Here is a 23,288-nt window from a genome sequence, read left to right as displayed (position 1 = left end):
GAAACTGTCAGGGCAAGGAGAGATTCCAGAGATTCATGTAAATATTAAGGCATATCTTAACAATTGTTTATAAAATTTTCATAAGTCAAGTTCTTTTGGCTGTAGTTTCGTTAGCTTGGGCTTTATCTAAATGTATATAATCCTCTTGATAAGTATTTTCTATAGCCACCCCAAAAAACAAAAATAAACATTTACTATTAAAAAGTATTTTTGCCTCTAGAAAACATATACATATAGGAATGCTTTGACATTTTCGACTATGAAGTTTGACCATATTCAAAACTCCTTAGATTTTGAACCACATTGGAACTGATTAGAAAATTTTGTCACTAAAAACTACTTCAACACTATTATATGCAAATAAACGATTGTTTTAAGTGAATCCTATGAATCTTTTTTTCCCTTTACACGAATTCCTTTTTATATTTGAAATATTTCGTTCTTGCAAGTACATTTTCAATTGATTTTCAACCAAAGCAAGATTAAAGAATTCACAAGTTTTTAAAGGACTTTTTCAGGGTTTGTTTGACAGAAATTGTTTATAAATGGGCTGTGCCTTTTCCACAAACTCTCGACCAAGTTGTTTGCATTTGAGGAAAACCGCAGGATACAATCAATGATTTGTGTAGATCAAAAACAAATTTGCGCTTTTCCGCTATGCATAATTTTCCCATGAATTTTCGCACCATTAGCGGCATTTTCCCCCTTATAACTAATTCCATGGTTTGCTTCGTTTTTCGTTTTTGAACTGCACCGACTCGGACATGCAAATTATGGAGATTAATTGAGGCAAGGTGGTCACGCCTCAGAGCAATTGGCCTACCAAAAACCAGCCGTCTGACCAAAAAGTAATGGCCTTGAGTTTTTTCCAATTATTAGTTGTGTGAGTTGCTTCTCTTTTTTTTTCGAAAAGGCCATTTGCGTTTTCATTGCCCTCTGTGTGTGTGTGTGTGTTGCCTGTTTTTGCGGTCCTTTTTAGCATGTTGTAGAAAAAATCTGCGCGATCTTAGCCGGAATTCGACTTGGGATTAAGCATTTATGATGGCATCAATAAAACGCTAAGCGCTTTCTGTAACTGTTGATTTTTTAATGAAAAATATTCAAAATGGCCGTTGAGATTGACATGAGAAGCAGCAAAAGGCATTCGCTTGCTCCCTCAATTTGGATTGGCTGGACCCGGAACTATTTGGTGGTAGTGGGGAAGGGGAGCTAAAAATAAATATGTATTCCATTTCCCTTCCCACTCAATATCCATGACAATGCCAATCAATTAGCATACAATTAAACGATGCTTAAATCAACTTGAGAGTTTCATCGTTTTTGAGATACATTTGTATCTGCATCTGCTTGTAAGTGGTTTGGTTTCTGGGTGTTTTGGTGGAATGGAGATCAAAAGCGACGACAAACATAATTGCTGCTTCACTTCACAGTTTCCCCTCACATCCGACTTGGGTCTTGAGTGGTCTATATATATTTGGTTATGTGTATGGACTGATCTCTAAGATCTTTGCCTTATCGATCTTTAGACTTTTTATGTCTTTTGCGGCTTTGTTGGTGGGTTTTGATGGCGCCATTTAGTTTGCTTCCGTTTTGCCTTTAGCTAATTGAGTTTTAAGTAGTAGGAATCCACTTGAACGGAATGTCCTGCCACTTCCTCTCAGGCCAGAGTGAGAGAGAGGTACACAGAGAGAGACAGAAAGGACTCTGACTCAGTTTCTTAGTTCAACTCTTTTGCCTTTTTGGGCTATGCTAATCACTTCCCCGAAATGCATAATTGTTGGGCCTTGTGAAATTTTGTGAATATTTTTTCAAAAATTCGCCTGTTTCGGGTTAGGCCCAGATTCCGCTGGCCGCTGTTTACCACAGCCAAGTGGCGAAGATGTGCAAATCCTTTTGCCGTAAATCGCAAAGTAAGGACAATGGCAAGAGAATGAACGACAAGTAGCAGACGAATTAGCAATCCTATCATGCTTTTACGACCAAAAAAGGATTCGCGACCAGTTAAAGGTGACTTCAACTGAACTCTTACTCCTCACCCTTTTAGGGCGATAATCCTTCTAAATGTTTTGCATTAATTTCGGGGCGTAAACGGATTAAGGGCGTTACCCGCAGCAGAAACCGCTGCTAAGGAGAGAACAAGGAGGACACCGACCTGCAAGATCGACCTGCACCCACGACACCAACGACAGCAGCAGGCTGCCACGCCCCTGCTAATCCGCCAGCCGAATCGGGCCAACATTTTAATCCTTTCGCATTTGCGACTGACTTCTGACTTGGCTGGCCCACGATGCCCCAGAGTCAGCCTTTAATCCTTTGACTCTGGTACAACTGGTAACGGGATTATCGCCGATTACCCCAGATGATCCGCAGAAAGTCAATCTGGTTCAGGCCTAATTGCAAATAGCCTGAACTCCCAAAGGCCCCGAAATTTAGTTTCGCGTTCCGCGTTTGCTATGTTTATTTGTTTATTCTCGTTTGTTTTGAGAATTTCTGCCAATTAACTGCAACTTGGGGGCGTGCGAAGCAAATCCTTTTACCCATACCTGTCCAAAAACTGCCCATCCAAGGACGAAAAGTCACAAAGTCAGAGAAATAAAGAAAAAAAACAGAAAAGAAATATCGTTTTGCCTTTTTTCTTGTTTCTTGTTTTTTTCTTTTTAGCAAAGATTATGCATTGATTGCGTGTAATTATGAAGTCCTGCTGGCTGAGAAGGATATACAATTCGCTATAAATACTTTTGCAGAAACCCTTTTGTCTGCCAGGACCTTGGCCAAAAGGCAAAAGGACATTAGTCAGGAGTTGTAGCTGCTGCTGCTAAGGCAGCTTGCGTAAAATTTCATAACCCTATGCGTTTTTTTTTTTGCATTCTTTTGCCCACATTCCTAGAAATTCGCGTATCCTTTTTACCTCTTGCCAATCCGTTGGCTAACAAATTAACAAAAAATCCAACAGAAATCCTTCCGAACTTCCGCGTAAAAAACAGACATTCAACAATTGGCCAGGTAGAGGACGAAAGGAGAAAATGTTTCGCAATAAATACGCAACTTAGTGAGGAGTTAGGTCCGGTTATATAACGGGGTAGAAGGAAAAATGCTTAAAAAACAAACAACCTAAATACAAAAGAGAAAAAGAGAGGGAGAGAGAAAGGAAGAGAGAAATCCATTGTCCTCTGGCTTAGCGAGGAACAGCGTATGGATGACAGAGGAAGCAGCGTTAATTACTCACCCAAAGGCCAATTGCTGGCAATTATAAAGAGCGCAGATGTGGCGCATCTTCCCGGGAACCAAGAGCAGAGGAGATCTAAGAGTCGGTGTGTGTGTGTGTGGGTGCACGGGGGGGGTCCTTGGAACGGGTGAGTGATAAATGTGCGTGATTTGGAATGAATGCGCATCGATTAAAACCGCAAGGCAATCAATTTGCGCCTTTTACACCAAATTGGCTCGTACACAACCAATTAATGTCAGCGGGTGAATCCCCCCTACCATCCCATCCCATCGTCCTATCTATCTCCCACCCTTCTGGATTTTACACCCTCGCAAACCAGAGCAAAACAATTACAGGAGGGTCAGGGGTAGGGGTAGAGGATTTCACTCTGCAACAACATGAGGAACGACGGGGAGGGTGGGGGAAATAAATAGGACGAACATTCCACACAATAAACTTCCAATAAAGTCAAACACTGTGCCGAGACGAGGCCTTCTCCTCCTTGCTCTAATTGCTGTTCACTCATCAGAAACGCTGCTAGGGGAATCTTTTTAGACTCCTCTGCTCCCTCATCCCGTCCCAGTGAACGGGAGGCGGGGAGGCACTGCCAAAGCGTTTACCTAGAGGTTGTTTTGCATCATCCAACACCGCAATGAATGAGTGGCCATAATTGTGACTTTTAGACGATATTGGCGACGTCAGCGCCAACGTTAACGCCAAAAGCGACGGCGACGGTAGCAGCACCAGCAGCAGCCATTTTTATTGCCTTCCTTTTCCCCCAAACCAACTCCATAAACAGCAAACAGCTTCCGTTATTTTGAGAGCAAGCAACTCTCTCTCACTCACACTCCCCCTCACAATCGCTCTCTCTCCTTCTCTCTTTTGCGCAGACTCTTTGAGCGTCGCTTGCTGATTGGTTTAAATTTTCTTGGAGCCATTGCTCCCATTTTTTTTGTCTGTTCTTCTATTTTGGGCGTGGCATCTCTGCCGTCGCGGCACTGGGGCATATGGGACGGTTGAGGGAAGGGACGTGCTCTGCTTAAAGCTAATAAAGTAAAACAAAATAAAATGCTGCCATAATTGGCATCGTTAATGCTGAAACCATGAATACTAAAAAGTTTTTACGAGTTGAGAATATGAGGCAGATGAACTGTAAGGAGGGATATGAAGTGATGGCAATGCTGCAACTCCAAGATACTTAAATTTTTAGAAAAAAAAAAAACACTGCACGGCTCTTGGGAGAGGGAACTGGATTCATGTGTTCTTTTTATAAAGGTTGTCTTTCTTTTGTTTTGTATCACAGTTATTTCTTATCAAGTTCCATTTTTTTTTGTTATTAAGCTAATGACCAAACTGAAATTTCTTTAAAGGGTATCAGTTGTCTATTTCTATGATGAGTATTTTTCAAATTATATTTTTATGGCGCCTCTGTGTTCGGGCAGCTGGCTTTTTTTTGAGTAGATAGCTATCTACATTTTGCCCACTGTCGCCATCTGGAAAGTGCCAGTAAACTTAACATGAGCTCGAAAATATGCAACAGTTTTCAAGAAAAATAAAATAATTTTTACCGGTAGCACAGTTTTAAAATTTATGTATCGGAATTTTGAGTTTAAGTCTTACACAAAATTGGTCCTTGTAATGGCTTAAATTGTATTTTTTCATAGTTGTCAGTTATATTTCCATAAAATTGTAACTAAAAATACATTAAATTACCTTCTTATATCTATGATGTCCTTACTGAGGTGGGCTTTCTATTTGTCTATCGGTATGATCGACCCGCAAACGTTTTCTCTGATGCTCCTCCACCAATTGGGAGATGCAAATATTATTGTTGGACATCTGCAGCCATTTGATATACTGCGCATTAGTTTTCATACCCGCTATATGAAGATTGGCCTCAATGTTATCCAAACGATGTTCCGTCGTGCTGCTCCTACTCTGGTCATCATTCTTTGATATGTCCAGCAAATGACGCACTCGCTGACGCAGTGTCTCAAAGATTATTCGCCCTATAACATGATTGCTATCATAGGGTGTCAAATAGCGACCGAATTCGTAGAAATAAGGATGTAAGCGCCCCAGTTCAATGTGTGTTGTTTCTGCCTCGCAGACGGCCTTGTGTACATTTTTGTAGATTTCCGGAATGCAGATGGTGAAATAAGCATTGTTTACCTTAAGCTCTTTAATGTACCAGAGAGGTAAGTTGACAATGCGTCCCGGTTCCAAGTGGTCAGTTTGCGAGTCTCCTGCATCTAAGAATCCCATTCGCTGCAGCCTTGTGTTAACTTTGCACTCCACCTTTTCTTGCGTCACAAAAATGTCCTCGATTGAATAGTAATGTGGAAAATAATTCATTTGTGCAGAAATTAACCAACTATTTTTGCGCCAAAATACACTCGCAAATCTAAATATTTGGTCACACTGACAACACAACACTACCCATATTTATGTATATCGATAGCCGATAACATATCGGTTAGAAATCCCACTATTTTCATCCCGAGATAGATAGTGGCTCCACTCGATAAAAGCGATGGAAAATATCGATCTATCGGTTTGTTGTTGTTGTTTTGTAACATAGGAAGGTTGTGCGGGCGGATGTCAAATTTGTTTAAATATTAAATATTTTGTTAACTGAAAAAAGAAGCGTGCATCTAGAGCCAAGAAAAAATCAGCATAAATTCGATTGTACAAGAAACGCAAAGTGAAACCCGCATAAATCTCTGCAATACAGATTGCAAACGCGAAATCGTAAAACAAAGTGTAATATCGACGGCATCCGCGTTAATAACTAATATTAACTAAAAACCCGCAAAGTGCTACAGTTTCGAAAACGCGCAGAGAAAAGAAAAAAATATACATAGAAATTGCGGCGGCAGCAGCAGCAACAACAACAACAAAAAGTGAAAGTATTGGGTCAACCAAAAAGGAGGAAGAAGAAGCAGAAAAGCAAAGCGAAAAAATCAGAATATTAATGAGAAATTAAAGTGCTTTAAAAAGAAAATTCCGTGAAAATAGGAATCATCAATCACTGCTGAAAAAGGCGTCAATTAAGAGGAATTAGTTTAGTTAGTTTACAGTGCAATTTTCCTCCTTTTTTTTGTTGTTATATGTGACGAATACTGAGAGAAAGAGCGAGAGAGCGCAAGAATATGGGCACAACAAAAGAGCAGCAGCACCAGCAACAACAAAATGAAGGCGATGCCGACGCTAGCACCACCCACACTTCGCAGTCGCAGTCGACGACGGCGCCAGCGCCGACGTCAGAGGTTTTAATCATTCCTGCCACACAGGCCTCCACATTGGCCACAAATGCCGCCAAAAAAATACGCCGAGCCTTCTCAATGCCACGCAATCCATTTCGTTGGTCCCGCAAATTCAAGACCACAGCACAGGGAGGTGGAGGAATAGGCGTGGGTGGAGGAGGTGGACCTGGTGGAGGCGTCGCTGCAGCCGGCAAGGATAATAATGGCAGCAATTCAGCCATTTCTTTTTGCGTTAGTGGCGGACGTGGTCGCAGCGGCAGCATTGTATCTCTCAATAGCTATGAAGCAGCCTCCGAAAGAGTCACCACCAGCAACAACAACAACAACAATAATAATAATACAAGCAGCAATACTACTGCTACTAACAGCAGCAACAACAACAACAATAACCAGAAACGGTCACGTGCTCTACGTCGTTCGTCCTTCAGGAAATTTCTAAATCGCATTGCCCAGCATCTGAGCTCTGGCATAAATGTGGGTGTAAGTTGAATCACCTCTTTGAAAATCTCATTTAGTTATAGTAAATTTATGTATATATTATATACATATATGCACATTAATAGACTTAAAATAAATTTATATAAACCATGTTGTTGTTCTTTGTTAGACACTGCAGCTGCAACTGCCTCTGCCGCTGCCTCTGCTCGAATCTTATCAAATATTTTTATAAAATGGCAAACAGCAGCAGAGGCAGCAGCTGCTGCAGAGTTTTAGCCTAAGAGGGTAGAATCTTATACGATACGAATTAGGGGAGAGTGCAGGAAATCCCTCCTACAAACTACGCCTCTGCTCGGTCAGGCAGCATCGTTTAGTCGCCTGTCTTATCGTTGACTTTGTTTTGCTCGTCTACTGCATCTCTTTGTCTTCATCTTCGTCTCCCGCCAGTTGTGTGTGTTATTTTTTTGTGCAACGCACACACCCAAAGAAAGGGAGAGAGAGTTTGTATGTGTGTGATGGAAGAAAGAAATTTACTCCTGAGACTGAGTTATGTGCGTGTCGGCATGGCCGGCCCACCCACTGGGATAGAAGAGGAGGCCTCAAATCAACTTTTGCCACGTTTTCATGTACGTTTTTTTTTTCTGTTTCCTCTTTCTTTTTTGTTTCTTTTTTTTGGTTTTGTTGTCTTTTTCATTTGCTTTTGTTGTTGTCTTCTACTTTGCTGAGTCATATTTTTGGCTTGTCGATGATAACAGAGCAAAGAGACAAGCTTAACCGTACCCCAAATGCCGCTTTTGTTGTGAGTCTTATCCCATACCCTCTCCTATGAAAGGGTACACCACTCATTCGGTTAATTAGCTTTAAAGTCCTTATTAATGAACTGTGATAATGGATTGATCTATTTTAATATTAAATAGGTGCATTAATTTTTGTATTTGATTTCGAAAATGGAAACTGGTATTCAAAATATTTATTAGTATATTCTAAGGGTATTATTGAGATGTAATTGGCAAATCAAATAATTAGATTTTAAAATTTTACTTTTTCATTCCTTTCGTACATTTGTAAATCTCCTTGACATTAAAATTTGTTTATTATTAAATCACCTTTCATTATGAAAAGTGAGCTGATTATGTGTTTTACAATTCTTTGTCCGAAAAAAACAACGTATAAAAATAGCAATTTAAATATTTATTATCATGCCATAAACTGATCAAAGTACAGTTGCATTCAACTTTTTGAAAAAGTACCCAAGTACAGTGAAAACTGTTTTTGGATAGACAAAAACCGAACCCTTTGTTGGCCGGCCCTAAGTCGATGCATGAAAATGTAAAAAGGTTTTAGTCATTTTTTGTTTTCCCAATAGATTTCGATCATCTTTTAGTCCGACAAAAAACCATTTAAATCGATCTTTCCTTCCTTCTTTAAAGTTAATCAGAAAATAAGAAACATAAAGAAAACTGCATTACTTTAAGTCTTCAACCAATCCTGCTGTTGGCCTTCGAATGTTTTTGATCAATATTTTAGGGAATTTCCCAAATTTGAACAAGTGGCAGATCCTCTAGGGAGAGAATAAGGGAAAATGTTAGATTTCTCATCCCAAAGTCTGCACCTTGATCAATTGATAAGCAAATATAGGACATTTTCGTAGATCCGCTACTGATTTTCTTTGTGAGCCATTAACGGCCTCTAATAAAAATTATATTAGTCAATTTTTAATTGGTCAATAGAGAGAGTGAGAGAGGCAGAGACAGGGGGGAATGGAAAATGTATACAAATTCTCCGACATTCAAAATGATCATTGCTCGAGGACAGTCTATGGAAATTAATGTTATTTTTAAACAATTGCTGTCTCATTATTATTATTATGTATTTTCGTTGTTTTATTCTACAAGAGAGAGAGAGAGAGAGATAGAAGAGACAGAATGGTAGTGGACTGAGGGAAGAGCAGTTAGCAAGTGTAACTAGGTGTTGAGGGGGATAGTGAGGGTAACTCTTTTGTTTCGCAGACAACAATTGTTCAAATAAAATTGTGTTTTTTAGCTTCCCTAGTTTTTTTTTCCTTTTTTTTTTGGGCTTTTTTGTGTAAATGTTGGCAACATTTGTTGCTCGCTCGCGATATAATAAACAAATAATAATAACAACAACAACAAGAAAAAAATTTATTTTTTCAGGTCGTGCGCTGTTGGAGCGCGAAGTTGCCGAACAATAAGAAAAGGGAACAGAGAGAGAGAGAGGGAGTAGTTTCCCCCCTATCTCGTTCTCTTACTTTCTTTCTCTTCATTCCTGTACTGACAAATGTGTGCCACGCTTTTGTCAAGAAAAATAACAACAAAGAAAAACAAGACAAAATCTCCTCCTACTAACCATTTTCACCGAAAAAGAAAAACCAGTCGTAAAATGTAATGACAAGAAATGAACTGTCGGATACCCTGTAGGAAAAAAGCTAATTATTTGAGATGTTTTAAACGTTTCTTTATACAAAAGCAAAGAAAGAGTTTTTTGGTAGCCTTTCCCTTTATTCCGATGAAGGAGAAAACGTTTAACATTCTAGAACTTGCCGGACAATTGTATATACCCTTTTTATATTGTGACGGTGCAGGGTATCTATCCATCAGATGAAGACAAGTGCAGGGCGCAATGACACCCACACACACAAACATAGACGCACATACAATCCAAAAGGCAAACAGACAACAGATACAGTTGCCAGTAATAGTTGTTGTTGTTGTTGATGTGCCTCCGATTGTGGAATAATATGAAGATGATGGCATTCCAGTGGCAACTCAGCAGCAGATCATTGCAATTGAATTTGATCTAATAATAAATTGTATACATATATGTATAAACTTGTGCCTATTGTTGTTATTGTTCTTGTTTTGTTGTTGATTAATTGTAGAGGGCAAGACCTTAGAAAACATTTTACTATTTGACCTTTTTAACGCTTTGAATTCCAAATTTCCCCCTCCCGCACCCAGACTGAATGATAACCTAACCAGTCGTTAGTCGTCATCAACGAACAAAAACTGAATTCCAAATTAAAATTAAATGAAATGCAATGCAAAGGCGAGGTAAGGCAAATGCGGGGGTGCAAGTGGAGCGAGACAGCCAAGAGGTTCAATGAAATCGAGACAGCAGCAAAAAAACGAAACTAAATAAAAACAAAATAAAAAAGAAATAAGTAAACTTCTTGATTGTTGATATCAGAATACAGTAAAATCAATTTGAAACGCTCATTAAATACTTTTTACAGATTATGCAAAACAAAACAAAAACAAATAAAATATAAAAAAAAAAATAATGGGATTTTCCTGTTAATTTTCGATTTCTTGGAAATTCTAATAAAGTTTATCAACAATGTTAACTTTTAAGCCATTAATCCAATTGTTTTTATATGTATGGGTGTTTGGGTGTTTAGAAATATAAAGTGTTTAATTTATAGAGTTGGTCCAATCAAACTAGGATTGAGTATTTTCTTGAAAACAAAGAACAATTCAATGAGGTTAAAGTTAAAGGTTTTTCTAAACTTTGCAGACTTTTTTTTGCTTACAAAAATTTAGTAGGAGTTCGAAGTTTTGATCTTTTCATTTCAACTCATGGTTTTTTTTTAACGATTGTCATGAAGTTACTTATAAATAAAGCAAACAAAACTAAATTTTCGACACTTTTTATTCACTCGACTTTAAATTGACATGGCTAAGACATCCTTGACAATAATCGGAAAGCTCTTCGAATTGTGTGAAAATTTTGGAGTTTACATCTATTTGGAATAAATCAGAGAAGTAAATCTTTATAAAAATACTTCTGATTTTGCAAAATTTGTCCTGTTTGTTATATTGAAAGGGATTCATCTCGGTCACTATATTTTTTGTGTGCAGTTACATATACAATTATAGTCATTGCATTAGTATTTAAGCTAAGAGGAAAGGAATATCTATTCCATGAAAATAATTAATCTTAACTAAACTCACTTTAGGCTGTAATTCGATCACATTTTATAAAAATAAGATGAATATATGATCTGGATTTAGTTTGTAGAAAGTTGGTTGGTTGAAACAAAAACTAAAAAAGAAAAAATAATAGACTTGCCTCTTTCTAGTCTCTGATCTTTTAAAATTTGAGTTTCCATAATAAGATATGGATTTATGATAGACTACGAATCCCCTGAACGTTATAATAATCTAACAATAAGATCTTTGTAGATAACAACCAAATCAAATAAGTATTAGACTCTAATATAAGCATTTGCTTAATATTCAAATTACCCAAAGTTGTTCCAAGTTTTTCCTTACCATTGATGCATAAATTCAAATCGAGTGTATTACTTCATATTTTGCGCCTAGTTTTTGTTGCTGTCTTTTGACACCTTTCACCACCTTTCCCAGCCGCAAAAAGCAAAACAAAGGGGGAAAAAAACCTACCTACTTATTGTTGTTGTTAATAACATAATGTTGCAATAGGGGTCCATTGTTTTTTTGTTTCTGCTCTTTTTGTGTTGAAGTGTAAGTTGAGGCAGTTGCTGCTACCGTGTGGCCGGAGAAGAATTACTTCATTCATTGACTGCAATAGGTTGGCCTTTTTGATTTATGATTCATGCTGTAAGCATGTTCAAAACAAGTTGAAAAGACAAGTGGAAAAATGACTTATTAATATGCCATTTGTAGTTGCATGAGGCGACTATGAAGATCTCTCAAAACACGTGAAATGTGGGGGAGGGTGGATGGATGGTTACCTCGAGACTACCTTCTCCTAGATATTTCCGTAAACTAAAGAAAGAGAGACCGAGCGAGCGAGAGAGAGAGAGAGAGAGTTAAGCGTGGCTCGTGTCGTTTGTTGTACTTGTTGATGAGCATGAGAGATTAGTACGTAACAGGGCACAGAGGGGCAGCAATATCTCTGCTCCTTCTCGCACTTTATCTCGCATTTGCAGCTACCTTCTAGTTTCTGTTTCTGTTTGTGTTCGCTGATTTTCTATGGCCGTGTGAGTGTGGGAGAAGAGGTGGGGCACCTATGGAGGAAGGACGTGTGGCGTATGTATTTCCGCCCAGTGGCTAAATACGTAATGTTTTCGGTTTTTGCACGTTTTTGCACAATCTCTCTCTTTCTCTCACGGTGGTCGCTTTCTCTCTCATAATTCTCATTCAAGGTAAAATCAATTGAGATCAAACTAATTGAAAAATGTTTTTGCTGTGCGGTGCTGCCCGTTTCGTTTGCCTCTCATAAACAATAAAAATTTTCGAATATTTTTTTTCGTACATTTCGTTCTCTTTCTTATAAAAATAGTGTATTCAAATGGCCATGAACTTTTCATATTTTCAGACATAGTATATAGATAGGGTACCGAGGCACACGTCATTGTCTAACTTAATTAAGCATATATATGTATATATATTTAGATATAAATCTCAACCCAAGCAACCACCCACCCTCTGGCATGATTTATAAACTTGTCTCGTAGACTTAAATTTACGGTTAACGGGGCCCGTCCCCAACTAACTTATTTAATAATGATTCAACCGTTTGTCCTCTACATACCAGATAGACCAACGTCGCGTGGTCTTTTTACCATCCTCCCTCTCCATACATACACGTATTTATAGAGTGTGTGTACTTAATAATAATAATATCGCACCCCCACAACCAACAACAACAACAACAAAAAACAACATAGTACACGAAAAAATGATAAGCAAGGTGGTCTGATTAGAGAAGCCACCAATTTCAATTCCATTTCCACTTCCAGCACTCGCATGGCAATTTTTTTTTTGTAGACACAACCTTGACAAAGCATTTTACTTTGCTCTCTTAACGTAACAACAAGAAGGCGTGGCCCAGCCCCCACCTGCCCCACTCACACCACGTGTGAGAATCATTTACGTAAACCAACCGCGTAAAAGCAGTGGGCAAACAATGCGCTAATTATTAGATCGCACTTGTTAGATAGTGTGTCAAAATCTGTTTGTCAATTCTCTCTCTCTAATCAAAAAAAAAATCACTTCAAACTATATATGTACATATAGATGTACGTATATGCCAATATTTAATCTTAACTGATGGCTTAATAAGCAGAGTAAAAGTTATAAATAGTGTTTTTTAGCTGAATAACTTGTTAGATTTGTGTTTAAAATAGTTTTAACTATGCGTGAGTAAAGTTTTTGATTGGAACTCTATTAAGAGGCACTTTAATTGAATGCATGTAAATTAATAAGCAATTATATCGTTAACTAACTAGATCTATAACTAATGATAGGCAGTGACGTAACTTAAACTGTCTGTGGAAATAAGACTAGTTGCTGTAGATATGAATATAGGAAATATATTCTAACAAGTTTAGTATATTTCGGAACGTTTATGACACTTTTTGATCTTTATTTTTAAAGTTTTTTGGTACAATTCATTCAATAAATGGCTTTTAGACGGCTTGAGGACAATAAATCTTATCAAAAATCAAGTCTTATCATCAGACTTCAAAACTGCAAAGCCCATACCATATGTTTAATGCTAAAACTAGTTGAGAATTGTAACTGAGTGAAGCGAAAAAAAGATGAAGAAAGTGTACAAACTTGCAAATCAAAAAACAAAGTTGGAAACTAGTCAAATAAATTATATCATTAAATTGAAATAACCAAACTAACTTGATAAAGTCTTGGTGAAATATATTTAGCATACTTTTGGCTTAAAGCGATTTAATTAGTTTCGAAAAATGATTTTATCGATTTCAGACATGAGTAAAATTTATTAAACTAGTCTAGAACGGGTGTCCCATCCATTCCAAGGCCTGTCCTAATCAATTGAGCGAGCTTCTTATCTCTGTTGTCTGACATAACGAAAAATCAGTGCAAAAATAAAATAAAACACATTTCAAGTTTCGCCGATCGGTTGGTTAGTCAATCATCAGTCTGTCAGTGAGTGAATTTTGTTAATATATTTTCATGTCAATTAAGACTAAAATACGTGAATCGGTATCAATAGAATATGTCACGTGATCCGACGGCAGCCACCTGAACTTAGCACCAAATCGAGAATAACTGAATATGAAATTCGCTTGATTTGGCATGACGAATGACAAAGAACAAAAAACGAACGATAAGGCGACTGTCGCCTGGTGACTCTAATAATAGTTTTTTTTTTTTGGGGGGCTTAAATGAAATGCCGTCGAACCAGTCCCAAAGCTCTGAGAGAGCTGATAGAGATCGAGTGAGCTAAGCCAATTTTCATTCATGCTAAAGTCAGCACTGATTGTATATAGAAATAACAACGTCACGGCAGCCGCAACAACAATTATCTTCAATTATTTACAATTATTTAATAAACAAACAAACAAAGAAAAAGGCAAACTAAAAACGTAACTGCATCTAGTGGCACTTTTTTGCTGTTGTTGTTGTTGTTTTTTTCTCCTCTTGTATTTGGGTTACGTAAAGCTAAACACATATACTCAATTCAATACCCCTCCGGTTTTTAATCGTATCGAAGCGTATCGAAAAACTTGCCTGGCTGGCTTATCAAGCCATTTTGCTTTAACCAACCAATTGAAATTCTTTCGATGCCAGACAAAAATCGACACTTCAGTATAAGTAATCATATAATAATTCAATACTCCAGTTTAAATGGAATAATAAACATTTTCACAAAACGTAAACAAAGATAAAAAATATTACGAACGAATCAAAATATACTCTAAAAAATTAGGAGAAATTTGTAATAAGTCTTAATCTTAACATTAATTGAACGAATTCATTTTGTCAACCAAGTTTCATTAGTTTCAGGGTTTCTTAGTTGATTGCAATACTCTTAGTCAACAAATACTTTTCATTTCAATAACTTGAAGACAAAAGAATTAATATCAAATATTACATAGAACAATAACTTAGGATGCTTAAATATTTTATTAGTTTTTCCATTTGTCACAAAATTATGCGCTTGATTTTCGAAACAACTTTAATGCGAAAACTAGTTGGGAATCTTAACTGAGTGAAACGATATTGGCAAAGCTGGCTGCAACTTGCAAACTAGTCTAATAACTTTAACTAACTTGTTATGATGACAGTGAAATATATTTCACATACTTTTGCCTTAAACTAATTAAATTGGTTTCGAAAAATTATATTTTGATTTCTAGCATAAATAAAATTTAGTATTATCTTCCACTTTTATGGATTTCACCTGAAGGCAGGGGAGTTTGATTCTATTTACAGGCCTGCAGTCTGAAAAGGATACTTAAAAATAATTTCAGACGGTCCCTTGGAAATGTTCAGCAATCTTTCAGAGATAGACCAAAATGAATATAAATATCGAATGTCCCTAGCCAAATAATCTAAAGCCCCCATATAATACCCTTTCTAAAAAAAATAAAACAGCAGCACATATCGTATAGTATAAACAATAAACTTGCCACTTGAGGCGAACCAAGCGTCGTCTCCTCTTTCCGCCCCTTGGCTTCTTCTCTATATGCTCCTGTTGCTTGTTCAGTTTTTGCAGTCTGTATATGTATATATGTGACTTTAATACAAACAAAAATAGAGAAAGAGAGAAATGTGCTTAAATTTATAAATAATAATAATAATGATGATGATAAAATTGCCACAGTAAATTGAGACAAGTGGCAAAAGCAAACGACGATGTTAGACTTCTATTACCGGGGCCCAGTCTCAAGGCAGAGAGCTCAATTAACAAAAAAAAAAAAAAACAGAACAGAGCAAAAAGTAAGAAGATGAGGGATTCAACTTTAGCCGGTATATGCGGCGTATGGGTAATATGTATATATGTACATACATACATACATTTTCTGCGTTCCATCTCCAGCTGTGTGTGAGAAATACTTTACATATTGGCCGCGATTAGGTCAGCAGAGACTGTTCGAAGAAAAAAAGTAAAAATTCCACTCAATTTACTTATTTATTTGAGGCTTGACGTTCCGTTCCGTTCAGTTCAGTTCAATTCGGTTCGTTATCGTAGCAAAAAAAAAAAAATATATATTTTAATTTCTTTCCTCTCTACCTCGCTACCTACCTAACACTTGGCCACTTTAAGCTATAGAGCTTAGGTTCGGTTTACATCATTAGGATTTCAGTGTTTAGGTTTTGTTCGTCGTCGTGGTTTTTGTTTTTGTCTTGTTTTAATTGGGTTTGTCTAATGAACTAAGCTCAACGGCTTAAATTCAAACCCGGCTGCTCTGGCGTTCCGTCGTTGCTTTTTTTTTTTTGTTTATTGAGAAAATCGGCTTATTATTCGCAAAAGATTATATAATTAAAGCAGATGCAAACAATAATTCATATTATGAAATCATGTCTTTTGTCACATTTGACCAATTGTTCTGCATTGCATTGCTTTTGGCCTTGTTTGCACTCTAAAAAGCCAAGTTCATGCCCTTTTCAAAAACGCAAAACTTGGCAGTATCAGGCCACTTATTTGCTGCATCAATTGAATGTCAATTTGCAAAGAAATAGAAGAAAAAAACAAATACAAACACACACATACACACACACATTGAGGCAAAATCACAGAAAATTGCCAATGACGTGATTCACAGAATAACAAGTTCAAAGTTTTAAGATCTATATGAAAATTAATCATAATTTTCAAGTGTGCATCTGGTTTTGGTTTTTGTTTTATCTTTAGCTTTATTCTTAAAATTAGACATTTAGCTTTTAATGACGTCGACTATATGTATACATACATACATACATACATACATATGTTTGGACAATAATCGTCTTTCGTCTAGAGTTTCAAGAGATTTGTTGCCATTTGAATAAATATTAGTCATAGACTTTAGCAGGACACATCCTTTGCTTCCCATTTGTTAGCTTCAACTTTTACTAAAATCTAATCTTTCGCTGGTCGCACTAGGTCATTGTTTAGTCCACAATAAAGTATACGCACAGTGTGACAGCTCAAATAATAACATTGACGATTCGAATGATTGCTGATGATGTGACTACTGACGGAAAGTGAAAATTTACATAGATTCCAGATTTAACAGAAAAATTGTAGGACACCGAAATATTTAAGTTATTGAGCTGATTGAGGACACGTTTAAGGCATCTGAAATCTTTAATTTACATGTTGCTTCCAAAAATTTTAAGTATTTGAATCTAATCAAGACCAAGTCAGAGTCAGTAACTACACAGAAGGTTAGAACGTTATATTTCCAGTTTAACGATCAGAAAACGTATTCTTAAAGATTGGGAGTACTATGATGAAGTAAAATAAGTAAGTCCCAGCAATGACAGATTAGTATAGTCGGTTAACCCAAAAGTTAATCCGGACATAATAATAGGTGCCTTTTAGAATTCATCAAAAAACAACTCAAACAAAATGGCAAATTTAGAGAGAAAATGTTGAGTGAAAAGGTAAATCTTTGGTCCTTAGCTTTAGTAGAAACTTTTAAGAACAAACTTAAAGGCCAATTATTATGCCTGATTGGGCTAACATCACCCATACCCGTGAGGAATTAAGATTTAAAATCAACCTGTGGAAAGAAACGTTTTGTCTCTGGATGGATTTTAGCAATATCCTTTCACTAACGAATTTGTAGTCTTTCTTAGTCCTTTAAACGCTTATAAGTTCGACTCGTCTGCCACAATCAAATTTGGATTCGCCTCCATCATCTATTCTTGTTAACAATTCTAAACTCTAGAGTCCACGAAGTCTAGCCAATTGTATATGTTTTATCTCCCTCTTATGCTTATTATTACTAACTTACTAAATTTCCACACATTTTCATCTCTTTTCTTCTTCTTTTCCTGTGTCTATTTCGTTTCAATTTGGTTTTGTCTATTAGTCTGCAGAGGATAATAACTCTGCCGGCTGTAATCGTATAACACTTATAGAAATCGTGCCATTCTATACCGGATGCTGGCGCAGAAAAGAGGTAAATAAATGGCTTTTCCTTCAACTTTATTTTTGTTGTTGTTGTTGTTGTTGTAATCGCATGTTTGGTTAAATGTCATGATCATGCCATGCCAAAAATAAAGAGGAAAAAAAACTTTTCAAGTACCAAACACCAAAACACGCCAATTCTTCTGCTGCGAGACCTAAAGACGCCTACACACACATACACACACACAACCACACACTCATCGCCCACGCCCATCGTTTGCCTTTTTTTTTTTTAGGTTTGACTTAGGTCTGGCCAATTGACTATTATGCCGTTGATTTCTTTTCTTTTCTGTTGATTTTTTGTTTCTTTTTGTGTTGCTTTGTTTGTTGCGTGGGTTTTCGCTTTCAACAAATAAGTATTTATTATATGTATATACATATATATTTGTATGTATGTAAGTGTATTTTGGTAGAGTAGAAACCGGCTTTTGTATCTGTGATTTGCGCTTCTAACTCTATTCATTGTTTGCCTCTTTTTCTGGTCCTCCCCTCCCGAACATCCCTTTGTTTTTTCGGTCTATTCAGTTGTTTTGTTTGGTTTCTTCTGCCAAATCGATTGATGACGCTTTGTTTTTAAGCACATCTGTGCCCCGTTTAACAGCTCTTCCTTCTTCTTTTGTTAGTATTGCTTTCGTCATTATCTTGCATTTCCTATGGGCAGCAAATAAAACCCACTTAGCATTGACCCCCAATAGCCTTGGGGTTAATGCATATGCAACACCGCATACACCGAAATGACCTTTAACCGTTTCATAATTTAACATAAAACCAAACTCATTCCACTTTCCAGTCCAGTCCATTTAGTTAGCCCAGTTACTTAAAATGTTAACTGTTTAAAAAGTCAGCCAAAGGGAAAATGTTTTGCAATTGTCTAAAAATTTTATATCTTATTTGACTGTGCTCTATTTACAGTCAAAAAAGTTACATTTAACCATGAACAAAAACAAAGCGAAAACTTTTTGAATATTTAAATAGATTTTTGAAAAAAAAAACTTAAAAATTTTCCTTAGAAAAATTGTTGTAGGAATCAATTAATTAATAAGCACTTGTCAGAGTAATAAATCGATCAAAATTTATTAATAATCTGGGCAAAACTTAAGTAAAAATTCTCAATTGTTTAGTAATATATAATATTATTAGACCAAGTCTACTTTAGGGTAGACTTTTAGCCTAAAAATCATTTAAAATTTGGTGAGAAATTGATTTGATTTCATTTTCATTTTTTGTTGTTTTTTAAAGTTGAATGAAAACTTCCATTCTTTGAATTATTTATTTACAAAACTTTCCGCTCAATTGCCTCCCTTTACCCAGTTGATTAGCGACCTTTAGATAAACTGAACGTGTATATCTGTATCTGTAATTTGGTTTTTAAATATTTACTTAACACTACTAACAAGGTTATAATGATAAGAGGTCTAGACTGCGGAGAGATATATGTATTTGGCAGTGTGAACCGCTAGAAACTGGCTTGCAATCCAATTAATCCACGAAAATCTCTACACATTTCTTGCAGGCTAATAAAAATGGACAAACTGCTGTTGGCCTGGGTACGACGACAACGGGAAATGAAGCTGCTGGCGGTGGGGTTGGTGGTGCCGAACGTGTGCCCCCCATTGGTGGCTATCAATGGCCGGCTGATCAAACGCCAGGTGTTATGGGTCTTAAAAATCATGGAAACACCTGTTTCATGAATGCAGTACTGCAGTGTCTCAGTCATACGGATATATTGGCCGAGTATTTTGTATTGGATCAGTATAAGGTGAGTTTGAAATTAGTTTTTCTCATCGACTTGAACTACTTTTGACTTTCTCCACTATTCATTATTTTGCAGGCCGATTTGAAGCGTCGAAATAAAATCAATTCGCGTAAATTTGGCACCAAGGGTGAACTAACAGAACAATTGGCCAATGTGTTAAAAGCTCTGTGGACCTGCCGCAATGAGAGTGATCATAGCACGGGCTTCAAGGCTGTGGTCGACCGTTATGGTTCACAATTTCGCAGTTCCACACAGCATGATGCCCAGGAGTTTCTATTCTGGTTGCTGGACAAGGTGCATGAGGATTTAAATACGGCCAGCAAGCGTCGTTATAAGAGCATAAAAGTGAGTAGATGGAAACCAATAAAGTTTCTTAATCCAACATGTCGTTTGTTGCTTTCAGAATTCCTATGGCCGTTCCGATGAGATAATTGCCGCCGAGACATTGGCCAATCATATACGCTGCAATAATAGCTTCGTTCAGGCTGTGTTTCAGGCTCAGTTTCGCTCTTCGCTGACTTGTCCGCGTTGCAAGAAGCAATCGAATACCTTTGATCCCTTCCATTGCATTTCGGTGCAATTGCCCCAATTGACACAGCAAACGATATTCGTTACCGTTGTCTATATGAAACAGCAGCCACGTCAGATCAAGATGGGTCTGCGTGTGCCGGCAGGTTCTCCAATTGTCGCACTCCGTGAACAACTGCAAACGGACACGGGCATATCGGCATCTCGCATGGTTCTGGTGGATCTGAATGCTGAGGGATTCACGCGCGTCTTCTATGACACGCAGCCGGTGGAGACGCTAAGCAGCATTGAGACTATTTATTGCATTGAAGTGCCCGAGGCAACTCCAGTGCCAAAGTCGGTCAACACAACACCGGCTCCGGCCAAAGATGGGGCAGAGAAAGCCAGTGTTTCGGCGGGAGGTCAGGCGGCTCCATCGCCGGATCTGCTTCTCCTTGTGGCCAATGTTAAGAGGGATAAGAATGCCAAGGATGCCAAAGAGTGTTTACGCTTCGGAGCCCCGTTCAGTATGAAAGCTCCAAGGGATTGCTCCTATCAGGAGCTGCAGAAACGCATGTTACGTGAAATTTCCACGCTGCTCAAGCCGGAGGTTTTCTCCTATGCCACACCTCTCACCGATATGTTCAGAATACGACTACAGGATCCGTCAGCCGATCCGGACACTTATCTAGAGCAGGTGGAGCATCCTCTGCTCACCGAAATGATTGATATGGCCTTGTCGGTTCTCTCCACGGAGGCAGGGCCGCCGCACATTAAGCTCCTGCTCGAATGGAGCTCCCCTGAGGATCATTTCGTGAAGCTCCAGCAAGATCTCGACGAAGAGTTGGTCGAGCACGAGAGCGTCGCTCGGCTGAGTGCCAGCAAACCAAAGGATACGGCATCGCTGACTTTGGAGCAGTGTCTGGAACACTATACCAAGGCGGAGACGCTTAGTGCCGAGGACGCATGGCGTTGTCCACATTGCCAGCAATATTTGCCAGTGGTAAAGACTTTGGGCCTGTGGTCATTGCCTGATATTTTGGTAGTGCATTTCAAACGCTTCCGGCAGCATCAGTCGAAGGGTCCGCAGGCGGCCAAGTTAACCACAATGGTCAAATTTCCGCTGAATGCTTTTGATATGTCGCCGCACTTGGCGCGCGGTTTCCATGAGAGCAATAGCAACTCCTTGGGCTTAGATGCCAGGAGTAATAGCGGAAATCTCTGGAAGAAGGCACGCTCTTCGGGCGATTCACGCTCCTCCACGCTCAATTCTCGCAATGAGCCCAAGGATACACGTTACGATCTGTATGCCGTGTGCTACCACCAGGGTGACACTTTGGAAACGGGACATTACACGGCTGCTTGTAAGAATCCCTACGATCGCCAGTGGTACAAGTTCGATGACCAACGTGTAAGCAAAGTGCCCGAAGATGCTATCGAAGAGGACATTATCAACAATGAGGCCTACATGTTGTTCTATCAGCGGCGCAGTGTTGATGCCGGTGAATGCTCGGGTTCTAGTTCGAATTCGGGTGATCACTGGGTATCAAAGATAACCCCAGCGACAAGTGTTAGCACCACCACCAACAGTGGAAAGGAGAAAGCAGATGCTTCAACTCCTTCCAATGAGGTGGCGATTCCTGCTGCTGCTGAGATAGAGGCAGCAGCGGCGCCTACAGAGAAAGCTCAATCCAAACCAGTAGATATACCCAAAGTTTGTCAGGATACTGATGAAGGTGAGTTGATTGAGTGTCCTTCTAATACTTTTATAGTTAATACTCTGCATCTTATAGTTACCCCCATGGAAGTGGAGGAAACCGTTGTGGTGGAGCCCAAACAGGTGGCCCTCAATGTAGAAGATTTGGCTTTCGCCGATGCTGATGTTGATGTGGACAAGACTAAAACTGAATCCAATCCTCTGCCAGTTGACACCCCACCAACTGCTCCTCAAGAGCCTGAACTTGCCATAGAGGAGGCGACACAAATATTTGCCATGGACGAGGACGATTGCACAGAGCTAAAATCGGAGGCATTAGAGGAACTTGTGATACCAAAGGAACCATCTGTTGTTAGCCAGCTTGTATCTCCGATTGCCGAGATCAAGACCAATGGCCATGCGAGTGCTTCACCCACATCCTCATCCAGTTCAGCCTCATCGGTGGCATCGTTATCATCCAGTTCATCGCCACGTTCGTTGAGCACATCAGTGACGGCGGCATCCACATTGCAGAATAAATTCAATGGCTCATATGGCCCAACTGCCGCCGCCCTCTTAAATGGCCAAGCCACACCTCAGCTATCGTCTAGCCTGCAATTGTCACGCCAGGTTTTGCATAATCACTGCAACAGTAATCACAACTGGCATGGATCTCGCAGCAGTGTGTCGGCTGTCGAAAATGCCACTCAACATCAGCAGCAGCAGGCAGCAGCCGCCAGCATTAGTTTGCGTCACTCTTTCTCCACCAGCTCCAATTACAAGTTGCGCGAATGCAGCGAGACATTGTCCTCGCTGTTGCGCAACTCGGCCAATACTTGCAGCAAGGATACGCTGCTATTTATCGATCAGCAGAGTCACCATCATACATCGGGACTGATTGAGGACGACGATGATACCTATATGGGTCGATCCCTGTGGGTCAGTACAAACAACAAACACCTTTTTTGCATTCAGATTGATTTTAATAGTTTACCTTTCTCTATCTCATTCTCTCTCGTTATAGATTTCCCCAGTGACGCCACACAAACTCATAACAGTTTCGCCCAAGAACTAATTTTCAAAATTGATTCACACACAAAACGCACTATAGACATAAGCCTAAAGATTACTTTATATAAAAAAAAACAACATTTCTATATATATCGAACGAGCATTACTTTAAGCTATATACACTCATATATATATATATATACATACATATATATACCGATATCTACAATAGTTTTGCCATATCAATGGCACTAAGTTTGAAAAGAAAAGTTGAACAACTTTATACATACATATATAAGTTCTTAATTCCATTTAATTAGTTTTTCTGTAATTTATTTTAAAGGCAATTTTTTCTAAAACGCCAATGACGATTTTTCTTTGTAACCAATTGACTTTGCATTATTTATAAAAAAAAAAAAAAACGAAAACAAAACACAATATTTATTTAGCTAAAACTTAAAGTACAATATTCATATGTTTTTTCTTATTATTTGATTTCCCATAAAATGCCTGGCATATAAAACATTT

General features: G+C 38.3%; 2 protein-coding genes across 3 annotated transcripts; one reads left to right on the top strand and one right to left on the bottom strand.

Annotated features, from left to right (window-relative positions):
• Nucleotides 1-4,831: 4,831 nt before the first annotated feature.
• On the bottom strand, nt 4,832-5,614 carry LOC137577083 (DNA replication complex GINS protein PSF3-like). The gene has a single exon (XM_068290463.1). It carries the CDS (start codon nt 5,558-5,560, stop codon nt 4,940-4,942), a length of 621 nt encoding a protein of 206 aa, XP_068146564.1. The 5' UTR covers nt 5,561-5,614; the 3' UTR covers nt 4,832-4,939.
• A 158-nt stretch (nt 5,615-5,772) lies between these two features.
• Usp15-31 (Ubiquitin specific protease 15/31) lies at nt 5,773-22,850 on the top strand. 2 transcript variants are annotated; one of them, XM_068289848.1, is made up of 7 exons: nt 5,773-6,951; nt 17,693-17,782; nt 19,304-19,549; nt 19,622-19,891; nt 19,950-21,789; nt 21,847-22,688; nt 22,774-22,850. In XM_068289848.1, exons 1-7 carry the CDS (start codon nt 6,358-6,360, stop codon nt 22,822-22,824), a joined length of 3,933 nt encoding a protein of 1,310 aa, XP_068145949.1. In that variant the 5' UTR covers nt 5,773-6,357; the 3' UTR covers nt 22,825-22,850. The 2 variants fall into 2 exon arrangements, with proteins under 2 accessions (XP_068145949.1, XP_068145950.1); XM_068289849.1 differs by lacking the exon at nt 17,693-17,782.
• The last annotated feature ends 438 nt before the right edge of the window (nt 22,851-23,288 follow it).

The sequence above is a fragment of the Drosophila tropicalis genome, unplaced genomic scaffold (genome assembly GCF_018151085.1).
Source record: "Drosophila tropicalis isolate 14030-0801.00 unplaced genomic scaffold, ASM1815108v1 contig_593, whole genome shotgun sequence".
In the NCBI taxonomy this organism is placed as follows: domain Eukaryota; kingdom Metazoa; phylum Arthropoda; class Insecta; order Diptera; family Drosophilidae; genus Drosophila; species Drosophila tropicalis.
The sequence above is the reverse complement of the archived record's forward strand: the minus strand, read 5'-3'. Positions and strand labels throughout refer to the sequence as shown.

What these genes read in the sequence shown, in the direction of transcription:
- LOC137577083 (XM_068290463.1), bottom strand. Translation starts at nt 5,560, where the DNA reads ATGAATTATTTTCCACATTACTATTCAATCGAGGACATTTTTGTGACG.
- Usp15-31 (XM_068289848.1), top strand. Translation starts at nt 6,358, where the DNA reads ATGGGCACAACAAAAGAGCAGCAGCACCAGCAACAACAAAATGAAGGC. An exon ending in GCTCTGGCATAAATGTGGGT is followed by an intron (nt 6,952 to 17,692) that starts GTAAGTTGAATC and finishes TTTGTCTATTAG; the next exon opens with TCTGCAGAGGATAATAACTC. An exon ending in TTGTCAGGATACTGATGAAG is followed by an intron (nt 21,790 to 21,846) that starts GTGAGTTGATTG and finishes TGCATCTTATAG; the next exon opens with TTACCCCCATGGAAGTGGAG.